The sequence below is a fragment of the Triturus cristatus genome, chromosome 3_2 (genome assembly GCF_964204655.1).
Source record: "Triturus cristatus chromosome 3_2, aTriCri1.1, whole genome shotgun sequence".
NCBI lineage: Eukaryota > Metazoa > Chordata > Amphibia > Caudata > Salamandridae > Triturus > Triturus cristatus.
In genome coordinates, this window is record NC_140584.1 from 744,219,595 (window position 1) to 744,236,849 (window position 17,255).

General features: G+C 50.3%; 1 protein-coding gene across 1 annotated transcript in view; it reads right to left on the reverse strand.

Moving 5' to 3' along the window:
* Positions 1-396: 396 nt before the first annotated feature.
* The window catches only part of ANKAR (ankyrin and armadillo repeat containing), a 1,190,398-nt gene continuing 1,173,539 nt past the window's right edge, over positions 397-17,255 (reverse strand). Inside the window, exon 29 of the mRNA XM_085646861.1 lies at positions 397-695. Coding sequence (XP_085502987.1) covers positions 454-695 — 242 coding nt within the window. The 3' untranslated portion in view covers positions 397-453. The remainder of the gene's footprint in view (positions 696-17,255) is intronic.

Sequence of the window (17,255 nt, forward strand, 5' to 3'; positions counted from 1 at the left end):
GAATAGATCGGAAGATCAAACTACCAGGTAGAACAGTGGATAAGATGGGCTAGAGGAAGAATGACAGATTCTGAGGCCTGGAATGTCAGGAAGGGCGGGATATTGCGAATACTGAAACCTTGAAAACGACATGAGCAGAAAAGGTGCAAATGTGCATTTAATTTCTCAATAGGTTAAATTGCTAGACACTGTGGGCAGATTTACAAGCCCCTTGCGCCACTTTTCCGCCACTTTAAACATGGGAAAAGTGACGCAAAAGTGGCGCAAGGGGCTTGTAAATCTGCCCCTACGTTTCGCCACTGTAATTCAGCCTGGTTTTATGGAGGTATTGGTTTGTGTGAACTAGTAAACCATTACATGCGGAATGTAATCCCTTTCGACAATGGGACTTGTAGAAACTTTGAAGTCTTGGACTGACGCCGATGAAGAACACTCAGTATTGCATGTTTCTCATTACTTAAGCTCCTTTTTCTGCTGGAAGAGCCCCGTGTTTCCAACGTGTGCCGTCTTTGGTCTGCTGTGTTCTTCTCTGCTGGGCGCTGGTGGGAGAAAGGTGACCACTGCGCCCAGGCGGTTCCTTGAATGTCCACTCGTATGCCTTCGCGTTGAGTACACCACGGCAGATTTCGAGCGAAGAATGCCTTCAGACCGCATCTCTGCCTCGCATTGCTGTCCGTCGGTATATTCATCGCCCCCTGAAAAGGAAGGAGACGTTACGTTTCTGTGACTGCGGATCTCAAAGACAAGTATTGTTAAAGCTTATTGTTTGCAAATGATGGCGCACGACAACGAGGATTGATACTAGATCAATAATGCCAGCTCCGTCCTTAAGCGATACGAATTCTGCTGCTCCATTCTGACGAATAGAGTCCTAAAGTAGTGTTTTTCTCTGTATTACCACACATTTAGCAGCAAGAACAAAAGTGTAAATTAACAGATCTGTGGGATTGTAATCTTAAAGTTCCTGCGTTTAACAGAAAGTTGTATGAGGTTAGTCTCTTCCTTCTTTTTTGTTGTTTATCCGAATTATATAATGGTCTGATTGTGGCAAGGCAGTATGGTTAGTCAAAGTTGTGCAATGATGGGGCTTAATCAAAGGGCCCTATTAGGAGCGTGCGCGTTCCCCGTAAGAAACGATAGCCACCTCGTGGTGCGGTAATTACCAGGAGAGACTTGGATCCAGATGTTGAGTTTTGGTGCTGTGAATGAGGGACACCCCTGGATATTACCAGGCTCTGCGCACAGATTTATGCAGTTTTCCTCTAACGCGAGCATTTCGCCTGATTTTGTTGGTGAATTGTGAACAGGTTAAAATCCCACAGGTGTGAGTTTTCTAGCGAAAGCCCTAATCCTAAACTGGGTGCAAAATCCTGCTTCTGCCAGATTCGGGAAAATAACTGGATTCGTAAACTGTCTGGTATCTAGGGCTTGCGACAGTCTTGAAAGGAAGGGAGGATGGTCTGAGGAAGCTGGGCAAGTGCAGTTTCTTTTTAGGTGCCTCTTATGAGGAAAATGAATAGCTAAAAAAAATATCAGTAGTGAGGCACACTGGTAATTAATTATTAAATATCAAATGTTCAAACAATAGTGCTGCTTGGGTGCACACAAGGTATCTCCCTCTGACCTGTGGGAAGTGGATCCAAACGTGTATAAAGCACCAAGATAAAGTACTTAGTGTCCCTCTGTTGCACTCCGCAAGTGGTCTACAAAAGACCTACTAGATTTTTTTAAAAAAGACGACGACAACAAAAAAGACTGTTACAAAAAGAACTTATCTGGATAAAAAAACTGGATTCTTGTCAGCCCAAAGGTCTTAATGACCGTCTAGAATACAGTTGTTTTTTGTGACCTATGTATCAGGGTACTATACCATGTTTACCATGTTACTGGCACTACTTGTTTTCATCTGAACTCCATTTATCCCTCACTTTCCTCTATCTATCGTTAATCCCGTCACCACTTTCCACTTTTCCACTCTTTCACTAGTTTTTTAACCGCCCCCTATTTAATTTTTTCTCGAGGTTTACTTTTTATAACCCTCAATCTGTTCAAAGGTCTCAATGACCATCTAGAATACAGTTGTTTTTTGTGACCTATGTATCGGGGTACTTTACCATGTTTACCATGTTACTGGCATTACTTGTTTTCATCCGAACTCCACTTAGCTCTCAGTTTCCTCTATCTACCGTTAATTTTGTCGCCACTTTCCACTTTTCCACTCTTTCTTTAGTTTTTTACCGCCCCTATTCAATTTTTTCTCGAGGTTTTCTTTTTATAACCTTCAATTCGCTCACTCGCATTTTTTTACCGTTCCAATATGGCGCCCATGAGTATTTTCTCCAGAGTAGACCGCTCTCTTTGTTTACCCATCCGAGACGCGTTTAAAAATCGGCGCTTCCGCAACCGATAGTCACCATCCTTTGCTGCGGACCTCACATTGGAAAGTTACGGCTCATTGATATAGGTAAGCGTTTCCATTTGGCGCATCATCCTTTGAGCGACCTGCTTTACGTGCAGCACACTCTTCACCTTTTGCTTTCATCCCCATTTTTTAGACTTTACACAGCGTTGAATCCCGATTACCGCATGTACCAGTGTTGTTCCGCTTGGTCATCCTTAAGGTAACCCTCAAATGTTTTACTAATTACTGAGGGGTTCTCATCACTCGGTTCTCTTCACCACGGGGTCCACTATCTCAGCGTTTAGACGTTTTGTACACGTTTTTCGTTCCGCTATCTTATTATTTTTTTACGGCTGGTTCTCAGCGTGCATCATTTTCCTTGCTTTACTTTCCTGCACTCTTTTTTTCACACTGTTCGTACCACTTTTCTTGCTTATTTAATGGCATCCTGGTACTCACAAAGTACATGGGTTTAATCTTTTCTCTATGTGTTTAATATCATGTTATTCAGGATATTATGAAGTATGGTACTATTTCTAAGCTGTTCTTACCCCAAGGTCCTATGTCTTGTAATCAATTACAATCTCTTTATTTACCTATAGATTACTACCCCCTGATGAAGAGTCCTTTGACTCAAAATGCATTGGGATTATCCAAAGGATACTAAATGTAACTTGGACATTCAAGATATGCATTTAATCCAATATATATTCACATATGAGAAGTATCATCATGATGAATTACATTGACAAATAAAGAAGAATTCTTAGAAAACGAAACTACATAAAGGCTGTTGTGGATTTGATTTAAAATCTAGTAGGTCTTTTGTATACCACTTGCGGAGTACTTCATCTTGGTGCTTTATACACGAAAATGAATAGCTAACAGCAATAGACCCAAGAAAGAGAGCTATCCATTTTAGAGTCTTTGTGAAAATTGTGACCACCCCTTCCAAGGGTGGTGAGCTGCAGCTCACTGTCTGTAAATCAACTGATGTTAGGACACTTGCTGCAAACATATATGTTGAGTCTGTATTGTGAGGCTTCAGAATCTTGTTTGAGCCAAGGAACTTGCAGCCATCTTAAGATGCTGAGATTAGTGCTTGATTAGAACACACTGAACAACCTCATGCATATCTTCTGCTTAACACAGTAGACAAACATGGAAAAGTTAAATGAAAAAAAAATATTTGGATAGCCCTCACTAAGGCATTAATAGGATGAGTGACAACAAGGTGGCGCCAAAAAGAAAGTAAAGTACAAGCCACATAGGACTTGGAGCTTCTAGGGCCTTTTGAAAGGATAGAGGGTCAGATTCAACAGTAGGGCAAGTGGAAGATCTGCCGAAGGTTTGACACTACGGTCCACTGAAGAACAGCACTCTGGTCATTTCAATGAAACAACTAAATTCTAGGCTATGTCATTTTATTGTTTGTGAGAAGCAATTTAAGGACAAGGAAATAACATTTTGCTTCTATTCCGATCTGGCGTCTACAGAGGAAGTTCATGAAGATTGAAAGACTGGCTGTCTAGAAGCAAGTATTAAGATGACCCTAAGCTTCAGCAGATGTTTAACCTATTTGGCAATCAGCACAGTGTACCTTTTAAGGTGTCCCTTTTTCTACACATGAACGTACTATATTTTCAGTTTCATCCTGTTGGAAAGGCGTCCGCCGGAGGGGGGTTCGGTACATGTCTTGCCCACCCCGGTGACCCACCTCTCCCCAGTAGGCCGAGCCAGGCGCGCACACCCTGAACTCACACTACGAACAGAAGGACACCACACGTATTCTTTGTAGGACGATAGGTTCTTTTATCGAAGGTTTCAAGGGATCTTTATGATCCAAGTAGTAAGTAGTACATCAGCGGCACAAGATACTACAAATCGGTGGTAGGGGAATGGGGGTAGCGGGACAGTCTTTGAAGATAGTGTCTCTGCCAAGTATCCTGTGGGTAGCTCACAATCCTCGAGCTGGAGGGTGTTGTTTCTCTGGGCGATCTCTTGCCAATTCGGACTCGAGGGGAGCGCCGCGAGTCACTCAGCAGGCACAGGTAGTCGGAGTTCGGGAGCCGCGATCTCGTCAGCAGGGCTCAGATGGTTCAATGGCTGGGGGCCGCGAGTCACTCAGCAGGCCCAAGTGGTTCGGAGTTCGGGAGCCGCGATCTCGTCAGCAGGGCTCAGATGGTTCAATGGCTGGGGGCTGCGAGTCATTCAGCAGGCCCAAGTGGTTCGGAGTTCGGGAGCCGCGATCTCGTCAGCAGGGCCCAGATGGTTCAATGGCTGTGGGCCGCGAGTCACTCAGCAGGCCCAGGTGGTTCGGAGTTCGGGAGCCGCGATCTCGTCGGCAGGGCTCAGATGGTTCAATGGCTGGGGGCCGCGAGTCATTCAGCAGGCCTAGGTGGTTCGGTATTCGGGAGCCGCGACAGCGTCAGCAGGCTTCGATGGTTCCAGGTCTTCTCTGCCATTCGTCCCTCCGGCACCCCCTGTTATACTCCCCCTGCCCTTTGAAGTCCGGAGTCCTCGCAGAGAGGGGTCTTTGGTGACTGAGGGGGTTCGGCGGGATTTCCTGCCGCTCGTTTCTTTGGTCTTTTCAGGTGGGTCTGGGAGGGTCCCCAGACGCTCGGCAGGCGAGGCGCCTGCTCCCCAGGGGCCTGGTGGCTGATCGAGCCCTCCCGGGGGAAGGTGATCCGAGGTGCGACTGGGCTGGCGCCTCTTGGTCTGGCTCGAGGGTTCCCGCTCCCTCGGTCGGGCATGCGTGATAGAGTGTCGAGTCTGTCGGGGACTCTGGCCGGCCCTCGGGTCTGTGTGGCTGGGGCGGCCGGAGTCGGAGATGCCGTGTCTTGGGGGTGGTTGCAGGTTGGCGGGATGATCGGGAGGGCATACGCCGTGAGGCCGGTCTCACACGCGTCCCCCCCAGCTGAAAGGCGCGGAGAACTACCCATCCACTGGGGGGTTCTCCTCGCCGAAGCGGAAGAACCGGGACAGGCCGTCGGCGTTGGCATGATCCGTCCCGGGGCGATGCTCGACAGTGAAGTCCATCCCTTGGAGGGAGATTGACCATCGTAATAGCTTGGGGTTCTCTCCCCTCATCTGCATCAACCACCGCAAGGGCCGGTGGTCCGTCTGCACTCGGAAGTGGGTTCCGAACAGATAGGGCCGTAGTTTCTTGAGGGCCCAGACTACGGCGAAGGTCTCTCGTTCTATGGTACTCCAACGTTGTTCTCGAGGCAGCAGCCTTCGGCTGATGAAGGCTATGGGCTGATCATGGGGATGGGTAGGTCTCAAGCACTTCGACACCACCCTGTTGGGTAAGTAGGCCCCCCCCCCTTTTCTACAGTCCACAGCGAACTTTTATTCACTTTTGACAATGCTATAAGACCCAGTGGTGGGTCATTTCCTTGGCCAGTGACCCATGAGCCACTATGCGGTGTTCCTACATCCAGTTGGACATTAATATTGACACACGCTCCTGTAATTTGAGGCGCGCTCGTCCTCTTATTTTAATCTGGCTGCCTTCACCCCCATGTTTAGACTTGCAGGTATCATGACGGGAGATCTTCACTAGGACCTGTTACAGCATGTAATAAGTTATGAGGCATCTGCTTCTTCCAGTAGTGTCAATGCACGCTAATTCCTGCTTTTTGCAACATTTCCACCTGGGGGGGTTTTAATAAATCTGCTATTTTGCTGGACACACGTTTGCCACCCACTATAACCAGTACGTTGGAATGACAATTATCACTTTGGTTATTTGGTTGCTATATTTATCCCACTTATATACATTTTCCAGGATACTGAGCCCGCTGGTGTCCTAGCCCGCCGGATACCATTGAGGCGTGGCTTTATAAATTGATTTGGTGAGTCTATATTCCTTTTAAGAGCCATTGTTCTAATATGAACTTTTTCTCAAGTTGCTCATTTGGCGACTTGGTTACGTAAGCTATTTTTAACAAATAAATATAAAGTCAAAGGGAACTATTCCCTTTGAATTACAGGGTTATTTCTTTTAAGTAACCCCTATAATAGAGAGATATTGAATGCTAGTATACCCAGCAATTGTTGTATATGCTGTAACCCCTTTTTTCTTTCAGAACACACTTAAGGGTACTTAACCTGCAGCAATACATTAAGTGGTAGGTAGTTTTTTCACATATACCACGGCGTAGGTAGTTTCACATTATGTATTTTTTGGTCCTGACGAATTGCCATAGACCCGGTAGGGCTGTCAAGGCAAGAAACATGTTGACCTATTGGAGTAGAGTGCCGCTTTGTTCTGATTCATTATCTCAGACAAAACCGCCTCTCCTTTGTCTTTTAATCAGGTAGGAACCAGAGTTAAATAAATTATATTGGTTACCTAACCTGTTTTAACTTTCACTCTTCACATACACCTACACTTTCTAGGCCCCTCACTCACACCTCACGAATTGGCAAGGAACAAAAGATCTCCGCCAAAGAGCCCCTCATTGGGAGCCCGTTGGGTATTGCAGCGCCAACCCAACGAGGAGCAGGCCCAATGATGAAGCATGACACCTAGCTGGCTGGGTGTGTGAGGGCCCTAGTTCCGAATAAGGGAATTTCCCCTTAGGACCCACATTACTGGTTGAGGTGATGGGTATAACTATCCTCTCGGTATGCATTTGCACATATATCTCTCCCTTTTATTAATCTAATCCCCTGAGGAACAGCATACCTTTTTGTGATTTGTAACTTGGGCACTGTATGCTGGACCTCGCTAAAAGCCCTTATTTTCCCCCCCTATTTGTTAATGATATTGAGCACGGGTCACCCCCGTGGGGTTCTATCTATAGGTTACCAGAGACGCAAATTGCGTAAGCTGGCCCACATTTTAATGGAAGGTTACCAGTGACGCAAATGGCCTCTCCTGTCTTCAACCTTTTTTTAAACCTAGCATGAGAATCGTTTTCACGCAATTGATTCCGTGAACATTGCATTTATAACGCTCTTATGCATTTGGTTCCATGAACATGGCTCTTGAGTGTGGATATATATACTCACCATTCCCCTCCATGTACCATCAAGTGAGGGCCTCTAGTTGGATGTAACACGACTGATATTATGAGCTGTGTGTTTTCGCAGCCACTTAAGTAGATTCATTAACAGACTTGCGGTACTTTTTTGCACGTTTTAATATGGCCGCTGGTTTTGAGATCTTTTTCTAGTACCCTTCCTTCCAGTAGATAGGTTAGCAGTCTAGATGCTACCACTCTAGACGCTAGTGACGCATGTGACGTCACTTCCGGGATGCCGCACTCATTGGGGGTTGTATATCTTGAGGAAAAAGACGCCTCCTCTACATCACCCGGTTCCGATGGGGATGGGTAGGTCTCAAGCACTTCGACACCACCCTGTTGGGTAAGTAGGCCCCCCCCCTTTTCTACAGTCCACAGCGAACTTTTATTCACTTTTGACAATGCTATAAGACCCAGTGGTGGGTCATTTCCTTGGGCAGTGACCCATGAGCCACTATGCGGTGTTCCTACATCCAGTTGGACATTAATATTGACACACGCTCCTGTAATTTGAGGCGCGCTCGTCCTCTTATTTTAATCTGGCTGCCTTCACCCCCATGTTTAGACTTGCAGGTATCATGACGGGAGATCTTCACTAGGACCTGTTACAGCATGTAATAAGTTATGAGGCATCTGCTTCTTCCAGTAGTGTCAATGCACGCTAATTCCTGCTTTTTGCAACATTTCCACCTGGGGGGGTTTTAATAAATCTGCTATTTTGCTGGACACACGTTTGCCACCCACTATAACCAGTACGTTGGAATGACAATTATCACTTTGGTTATTTGGTTGCTATATTTATCCCACTTATATACATTTTCCAGGATACTGAGCCCGCTGGTGTCCTAGCCCGCCGGATACCGTTGAGGCGTGGCTTTATAAATTGATTTGGTGAGTCTATATTCCTTTTAAGAGCCATTGTTCTAATATGAACTTTTTCTCAAGTTGCTCATTTGGCGACTTGGTTACGTAAGCTATTTTTAACAAATAAATATAAAGTCAAAGGGAACTATTCCCTTTGAATTACAGGGTTATTTCTTTTAAGTAACCCCTATAATAGAGAGATATTGAATGCTAGTATACCCAGCAATTGTTGTATATGCTGTAACCCCTTTTTTCTTTCAGAACACACTTAAGGGTACTTAACCTGCAGCAATACATTAAGTGGTAGGTAGTTTTTTCACATATACCACGGCGTAGGTAGTTTCACATTATGTATTTTTTGGTCCTGACGAATTGCCATAGACCCGGTAGGGCTGTCAAGGCAAGAAACATGTTGACCTATTGGAGTAGAGTGCCGCTTTGTTCTGATTCATTATCTCAGACAAAACCGCCTCTCCTTTGTCTTTTAATCAGGTAGGAACCAGAGTTAAATAAATTATATTGGTTACCTAACCTGTTTTAACTTTCACTCTTCACATACACCTACACTTTCTAGGCCCCTCACTCATACCTCACGAATTGGCAAGGAACAAAAGATCTCCGCCAAAGAGCCCCTCATTGGGAGCCCATTGGGTATTGCAGCGCCAACCCAACGAGGAGCAGGCCCAATGATGAAGCATGACACCTAGCTGGCTGGGTGTGTGAGGGCCCTAGTTCCGAATAAGGGAATTTCCCCTTAGGACCCACATTACTGGTTGAGGTGATGGGTATAACTATCCTCTCGGTATGCATTTGCACATATATCTCTCCCTTTTATTAATCTAATCCCCTGAGGAACAGCATACCTTTTTGTGATTTGTAACTTGGGCACTGTATGCTGGACCTCGCTAAAAGCCCTTATTTTCCCCCCCTATTTGTTAATGATATTGAGCACGGGTCACCCCCGTTGGGTTCTATCTATAGGTTACCAGAGACGCAAATTGCGTAAGCTGGCCCATATTTTAATGGAAGGTTACCAGTGACGCAAATGGCCTCTCCTGTCTTCAACCTTTTTTTAAACCTAGCATGAGAATCGTTTTCACGCAATTGATTCCGTGAACATTGCATTTATAACGCTCTTATGCATTTGGTTCCATGAACATGGCTCTTGAGTGTGGATATATATACTCACCATTCCCCTCCATGTACCATCAAGTGAGGGCCTCTAGTTGGATGTAACACGACTGATATTATGAGCTGTGTGTTTTCGCAGCCACTTAAGTAGATTCATTAACAGACTTGCGGTACTTTTTTGCACGTTTTAATATGGCCGCTGGTTTTGAGATCTTTTTCTAGTACCCTTCCTTCCAGTAGATAGGTTAGCAGTCTAGATGCTACCACTCTAGACGCTAGTGACGCATGTGACGTCACTTCCGGGATGCCGCACTCATTGGGGGTTGTATATCTTGAGGAAAAAGACGCCTCCTCTACATCACCCGGTTCCGATGGGGATGGGTAGGTCTCAAGCACTTCGACACCACCCTGTTGGGTAAGTAGGCCCCCCCCCCTTTTCTACAGTCCACAGCGAACTTTTATTCACTTTTGACAATGCTATAAGACCCAGTGGTGGGTCATTTCCTTGGGCAGTGACCCATGAGCCACTATGCGGTGTTCCTACATCCAGTTGGACATTAATATTGACACACGCTCCTGTAATTTGAGGCGCGCTCGTCCTCTTATTTTAATCTGGCTGCCTTCACCCCCATGTTTAGACTTGCAGGTATCATGACGGGAGATCTTCACTAGGACCTGTTACAGCATGTAATAAGTTATGAGGCATCTGCTTCTTCCAGTAGTGTCAATGCACGCTAATTCCTGCTTTTTGCAACATTTCCACCTGGGGGGGTTTTAATAAATCTGCTATTTTGCTGGACACACGTTTGCCACCCACTATAACCAGTACGTTGGAATGACAATTATCACTTTGGTTATTTGGTTGCTATATTTATCCCACTTATATACATTTTCCAGGATACTGAGCCCGCTGGTGTCCTAGCCCGCCGGATACCGTTGAGGCGTGGCTTTATAAATTGATTTGGTGAGTCTATATTCCTTTTAAGAGCCATTGTTCTAATATGAACTTTTTCTCAAGTTGCTCATTTGGCGACTTGGTTACGTAAGCTATTTTTAACAAATAAATATAAAGTCAAAGGGAACTATTCCCTTTGAATTACAGGGTTATTTCTTTTAAGTAACCCCTATAATAGAGAGATATTGAATGCTAGTATACCCAGCAATTGTTGTATATGCTGTAACCCCTTTTTTCTTTCAGAACACACTTAAGGGTACTTAACCTGCAGCAATACATTAAGTGGTAGGTAGTTTTTTCACATATACCACGGCGTAGGTAGTTTCACATTATGTATTTTTTGGTCCTGACGAATTGCCATAGACCCGGTAGGGCTGTCAAGGCAAGAAACATGTTGACCTATTGGAGTAGAGTGCCGCTTTGTTCTGATTCATTATCTCAGACAAAACCGCCTCTCCTTTGTCTTTTAATCAGGTAGGAACCAGAGTTAAATAAATTATATTGGTTACCTAACCTGTTTTAACTTTCACTCTTCACATACACCTACACTTTCTAGGCCCCTCACTCACACCTCACGAATTGGCAAGGAACAAAAGATCTCCGCCAAAGAGCCCCTCATTGGGAGCCCGTTGGGTATTGCAGCGCCAACCCAACGAGGAGCAGGCCCAATGATGAAGCATGACACCTAGCTGGCTGGGTGTGTGAGGGCCCTAGTTCCGAATAAGGGAATTTCCCCTTAGGACCCACATTACTGGTTGAGGTGATGGGTATAACTATCCTCTCGGTATGCATTTGCACATATATCTCTCCATTTTATTAATCTAATCCCCTGAGGAACAGCATACCTTTTTGTGATTTGTAACTTGGGCACTGTATGCTGGACCTCGCTAAAAGCCCTTATTTTCCCCCCCTATTTGTTACTGATCTATGCCCTTGTCATTGAACTGCGAGAGGACGGCGCCGATGCCGTGTTCGGATGCGTCGGTCTGGACCACAAACTCTTGAGAGTAGTCGGGGGCCTTGAGTACTGGGGCGGTGCACATGGTGATTTTCAAGGCGTCGAACGCCTGCTGGCACGGGGGGGTCCACTGCACCTTCTTCGGGAGCTTTTTGGAGGTCAACTCTGTGAGAGGCCCCGCGAGGCTACCATAGTTTTTAATGAACCGCCGGTAGTATCCTGTGAGGCCCAGGAAGGCCCGGACTTCCATCTGAGTGGTGGGGGGCTCCCAGGACTTGATGGCGTCGATCTTTGGTTGGAGGGGGGCGACCTGCCCGCTGCCCACCTGATGCCCCAGGTAGACCACGGAGCCTTGTCCGAGCTGGCATTTGCTGGCCTTCACTGTTAGGCCGGCTTGGCGCAGGGCCATCAGTACTTGTCGGAGGTGCTGGAGATGCTCGTGCCATTGAGAGCTGAATACGGCTATGTCGTCAAGGTACGCTGCACTGAACACCTCGAGTCCGGCCAGTACCTTGTTTACCAACCGCTGGAAAGTGGCCGGGGCATTTTTCATCCCGAACGGCATGACCCTGAAGCGGTAGTGTCCATCGGGTGTGGAGAAGGCGGAGCGTTCTTTTGCTCCCTCCGTGAGCGCAATCTGCCAGTAACCGCAGGTTAGGTCAAAGGTGCTGAGGAAACGTGCGGCCCCAAGGCGGTCGATGAGCTCGTCGGCGCGGGGAATAGGGTGAGCGTCCGCCCGGGTGACCGCATTGAGCCCCCGGTAGTCCACACAGAATCTTAGTTCGGGGGCGACCCCAGGGGCGGCCGCTTTCGGGACCAGGACTACCGGGCTGGCCCAGGGGCTATCGGAGGGTTCGATCACTCCAAGGGTTAACATCTTCTGTACTTCGGTCTTGATACAGGTGCGGACCCGGTCAGGCACCCGGTAGGCTCGGTGTCTCACAGGTGGGCTGTCGCCGGTGTCTACGTCGTGGACACACCAGTCGGTGACCCTTGGGATGAGGGAGAAGAGTTCTGCGAATTGTCTGAGCAGCTGGCGACAGTCGTCGGTCTGTTGGGGAGTGAGGGTGGTGGACAGCTTCACTCCCTCCACGGAACCATCCAGTTCTTTCGCGCACAGGGGGTCGGGCAGAGGTTCAGTGTCTTCTTCCGCCCCATCATCGGTGGCCAGTAGCAAACTCAACTCCGTTCTCACAAAGTGGGGCTTGAGACGGTTCACATGGAGAACCCGGAGGGGGTTCCGTGGGGACTGTACATCGATCAGGTACGTGACCTGACTCTTCCGCTCGATCACCTTGAAGGGGCCAGTCCATTTGTCCTGTAGGGCGCAGGGCTTCACCGGGGCCATGACCCAAACCTGCTGGCCCGGCTGGAACTCAACCAGAGTTGCGTTCTGGTCATACCAGCGCTTCATCTCTTCTTGTTTGGCCTCGAGGTTAGCCTCAGCGAGCTCTCTGAACTTCCGGGTCTGGTTGCGGAGCGCCAGGATGTAGCGGAACACATCAGGGGGGGTCCCCCGGGGGCTTGTCTCCCAGCCCTCTTTGACCAGGCTCAGGGGCCCCCGGACAGGGTGTCCGTATAGTAGTTCGAATGGGCTGAACCCCAGGGACTTTTGGGGAACTTCCCGGTACGCGAACAGGAGGCAAGGGAGGAGGACGTCCCATCTCCGGCGCAGGGGCTCCTCGAGGCCCAGGATCATCCCCTTCAGGGTGCGGTTGAAGCGTTCTACCAGGCCGTTGCCCTTGGGGTGGTAGGGGGTTGTGAACTTATATGTTACTCCGCACTGCTGCCACAGGGACTTCATGTAGCGGGATATGAAGTTAGTGCCGCGATCACTCACAACCTCGCGAGGGAATCCGACACGGGAGAAGATCCCCATGAGAGCCCGGCCCACCACGGGAGCCGTCACGGTGCGGAGGGGAATGGCCTCGGGGTAGCGGGTGGCATGGTCCACCAGGACGAGGATGAATCTGTGGCCCTGGGCGGTCTTCGGATCCAGGGGTCCCACGATGTCGATGCCGACCCGCTCAAACGGGGTACTCACAACGGGGAAAGGTTGTAATGGAGCCTTGCGCTTTCCGCCACTCTTCCCACTGCCCTGGCACGTGAGGCAGGATTTACAGTGGACTTCTACATTTGCTCGCATCTTGGGACAATAGAAGTGTGTAACCAATCGCTGGTATGTTTTGTCTTGGCCTAAGTGTCCTGCCAACGGTACATCGTGGGCCAGGCCCAGGAGGAGGCTTCTGAAGCGCAGGGGTACCACCAGTACTCGGGCTGCGCCTAGCTCGGCTGACTTTTGTTCGCTGTAGAGGAGGCCATTGTCCCAATAGACCCAGTGGGTCCCGGTCTGGTCACCGGTGGTCTGGGCTTCTGCTTGTTGTCGGAGTCCCACGAGGGAAGGGCAGGTGGCCTGTTCCTGGCAGAACTCTTCACGGGAGGGCCCTCCCTCACAGCGCCACTGGGCCATCTCGGGCAGTTCTCCGAGCTCAGTCAGTGCTTCGGGGGCGGAAGGTTCCGGCCCTTCTCCTGGGGTAGGGTCTTCTTCTCCCTCCGAAGGAGGGTTGTCCGTTCCCGGTAGGGTGTCCTGGTTCTCGGGGACAGTGTTCGGTGGGAGGGTCTCACCGCCCTCGGAGGGAGGCAATCGCGCGGTCATGGAGCGCGTGGTGGCGCAGACCCATTCGGGTAGGCCCATCATCCCGAGATGGGCTCTTCGTTCCACTTGCCCCCACGGGGAACTCTCAAGGTCGTTGCCCAGGAGGCAGTCTACGGGCTGTGAGGTTCGGACGGCTACCTTCAATTCTCCGGAGACTCCTCCCCACTCGAAAGGCACCAGAGCCATCTGGCAGAGGCTCTCGGAATTGTCGGAGGATATGACCGGACAGAGGGCCCCAGGTAGGATCTGGTCTTCGGAGATTAGGTTGCGGTGGACCGCGGTGACACTTGCTCCGGTATCGCGGAGGCCCTCGACTCGGTGGCCGTTGATGGTCACCTGCTGTCGGTACTTCTTCGTGTTGGCGGGCAAGGGTGTCCCGGGGACCATCTCTCGATTACCAAGGGAGACCAGGGCCATGGCAGCTGGTTCCCACTCTTCAGAGTCCTCTATCTCTTCGCCTAGGGCCACGGAGGCCATCTGCCGGGCCGGGGGGTTGGTCGTTGCGGTTCGTTGATACTGGGGACACTGAGGGTCATTGGCGTAGTGTCCGGGCTGTTGGCAGCGGAAGCAGGTGATCCTGGTTCGAGGCCCTAGCCGTCCCGGGGCCCCGGTGCTGGCTGGGGACGGAGCTGGACCTGCCGCTGGTGGACTGCTGGGAGGGCTGTGCGGGGGCCCCCTTGGGAAGTCTCTCGGTCGGCCGTGGTTTCCTCCGCCCCTCTGGCAGGGGGGTCCTTGACTGTGGCGACCGTAGTCTCCCACGGGGCCTCGGGTGGCCCGGGTGTTCACCCAACGGTCAGCCTCGGCGGCCAGCTTCCGAGGGTCGGTGAGTTTACTGTCCAAGAGATGTTGGCGCAGTTCTACAAAGCAATTGGCCGCTAAATGTTCCCAGGCGATCAGATCAAACAGTTCTTCGAAGGTGGAGACCTTGCTGCCCTTGATCCACCCGTCCAAGGCCCGGCTGTAAAAGTTCACGTATTCTACCCATGTGGTGCCCGGTATCTTTTTGCAATCTCGGAACCGTTGCCGGTACATCTCGGGGGTGAGTCCATACCGGCCCACAAGGGCTTCCTTCATGTGGCTGTAGGAGTTCATGACCGTGGAGGGCAGATCCAGCAGGGTATCTCTTCCTTCGCTTAAGAACCGGCCTCACAGGCCAGCCCCCCAATCCTTCTGCGGGACTCGGTGAGAGGTCATGGCGACCTCGTAGGCCTTAAACCACTGCTGGATATCGTCGTTTTTGTAATACTCCTTTACCACATCCTTGGGGATGTGGACTTTGGCTTCCACGGTGGGAGCGGATGGTAGATTCCCGGAAGGTCGTGATTCTTCGCTTTTAGCCCTCAACTCGATCTCTTTCAGGCTGCGTTCATGTTCCAGCTGGAGTTTCTTTTCGTCGTGCTCTCTTTGGCGTCTCTTCGCCTCGAGTTCCCCCTGTAGCCGTAATTGTTCGACGGCTAACTTTTTCTCGGCCAGTTTTATTTCTCCCTCGATTTTCAGCTTGGCCAGTTCAAGTTCGTGGTTGCGGTTTCTCTCTCGGTCTGCTAGTTCCTCGGGGGACAAGTTCCCCTCTGGCCCGTTGTTTCTCACCGGGAGGCTCCGTGGTTCATGGGCGGAGTCTCCTTCCGTTTGGGTCGGGGGCGCCCCCGTCTCGACCCAGGTCTTCAATACTTTCTGGAAGTCTTCCTTTGTGCTTAATCCGGTGGTAGCGATTCCAAGGTCTTTGCAAAATTGTTTTAACTCTCTATGCGTATAATAGTCCAATTGATCCTCTCGGAACGGTGAGCTCATCTCGGTACCTGCGGCACCCAGGGAGGTTTCTCCTTCCATCTCTGTTTGGTAGTGCGTCAGTCGTTCTTTGCACGCTCTCTTTCGGTGTCGGCTCGTATCCCGTCGTCTGCCACCAAATGTTGGAAAGGCGTCCGCCGGAGGGGGGTTCGGTACACGTCTTGCCCACCCCGGTGACCCACCTCTCCCCAGTAGGCCGAGCCAGGCGCGCACACCCTGAACTCACACTACGAACAGAAGGACACCACACGTATTCTTTGTAGGACGATAGGTTCTTTTATCGAAGGTTTCAAGGGATCTTTATGATCCAAGTAGTAAGTAGTACATCAGCGGCACAAGATACTACAAATCGGTGGTAGGGGAATGGGGGTAGCGGGACAGTCTTTGAAGGTAGTGTCTCTGCCAAGTATCCTGCGGGTAGCTCACAATCCTCGAGCTGGAGGGTGTTGTTTCTCTGGGCGATCTCTTGCCAATTCGGACTTGAGGGGAGCGCCGCGAGTCACTCAGCAGGCACAGGTAGTCGGAGTTCGGGAGCCGCGATCTCGTCAGCAGGGCTCAGATGGTTCAATGGCTGGGGGCCGCGAGTCACTCAGCAGGCCCAAGTGGTTCGGAGTTCGGGAGCCGCGATCTCGTCAGCAGGGCTCAGATGGTTCAATGGCTGTGGGCCGCGAGTCACTCAGCAGGCCCAGGTGGTTCGGAGTTCGGGAGCCGCGATCTCGTCGGCAGGGCTCAGATGGTTCAATGGCTGGGGGCCGCGAGTCACTCAGCAGGCCTAGGTGGTTCGGTATTCGGGAGCGGCGACAGCGTCAGCAGGCTTCGATGGTTCCAGGTCTTCTCTGCCATTCGTCCCTCCGGCACCCCCTGTTATACTCCCCCTGCCCTTTGAAGTCCGGAGTCCTCGCAGAGAGGGGTCTTTGGTGACTGAGGGGGTTCGGCGGGATTTCCTGCCGCTCGTTTCTTTGGTCTTTTCAGGTGGGTCTGGGAGGGTCCCCAGACGCTCGGCAGGCGAGGTGCCTGCTCCCCAGGGGCCTGGTGGCCGATCGAGCCCTCCCGGGGGAAGGTGATCCGAGGTGCGACTGGGCTGGCGCCTCTTGGTCTGGCTCGAGGGTTCCCGCTCCCTCGGTCGGGCATGCGTGGTAGAGTGTCGAGTCTGTCGGGGACTCTGGCCGGCCCTCGGGTCTGTGTGGCTGGGGCGGCCGGAGTCGGAGATGCCGTGTCTTGGGGGTGGTTGCAGGTTGGCGGGATGATCGGGAGGGCATACGCCGTGAGGCCCGTCTCACACATCCCTAACGGTAGTTCTAGAACATGGTCCACTTGATTTTTAAAAGTCATGCCTACTGCATAGCTGGACCAACCATAAAGTCTGACTCCTTATAACATATATAGCTCTGATACTCACAGAGGTGAAGCTTAAGGCCTTTCAGGACTGGCTATTAGAAAATGCTCTCTTTTGACATTGTATAACAGTGTGT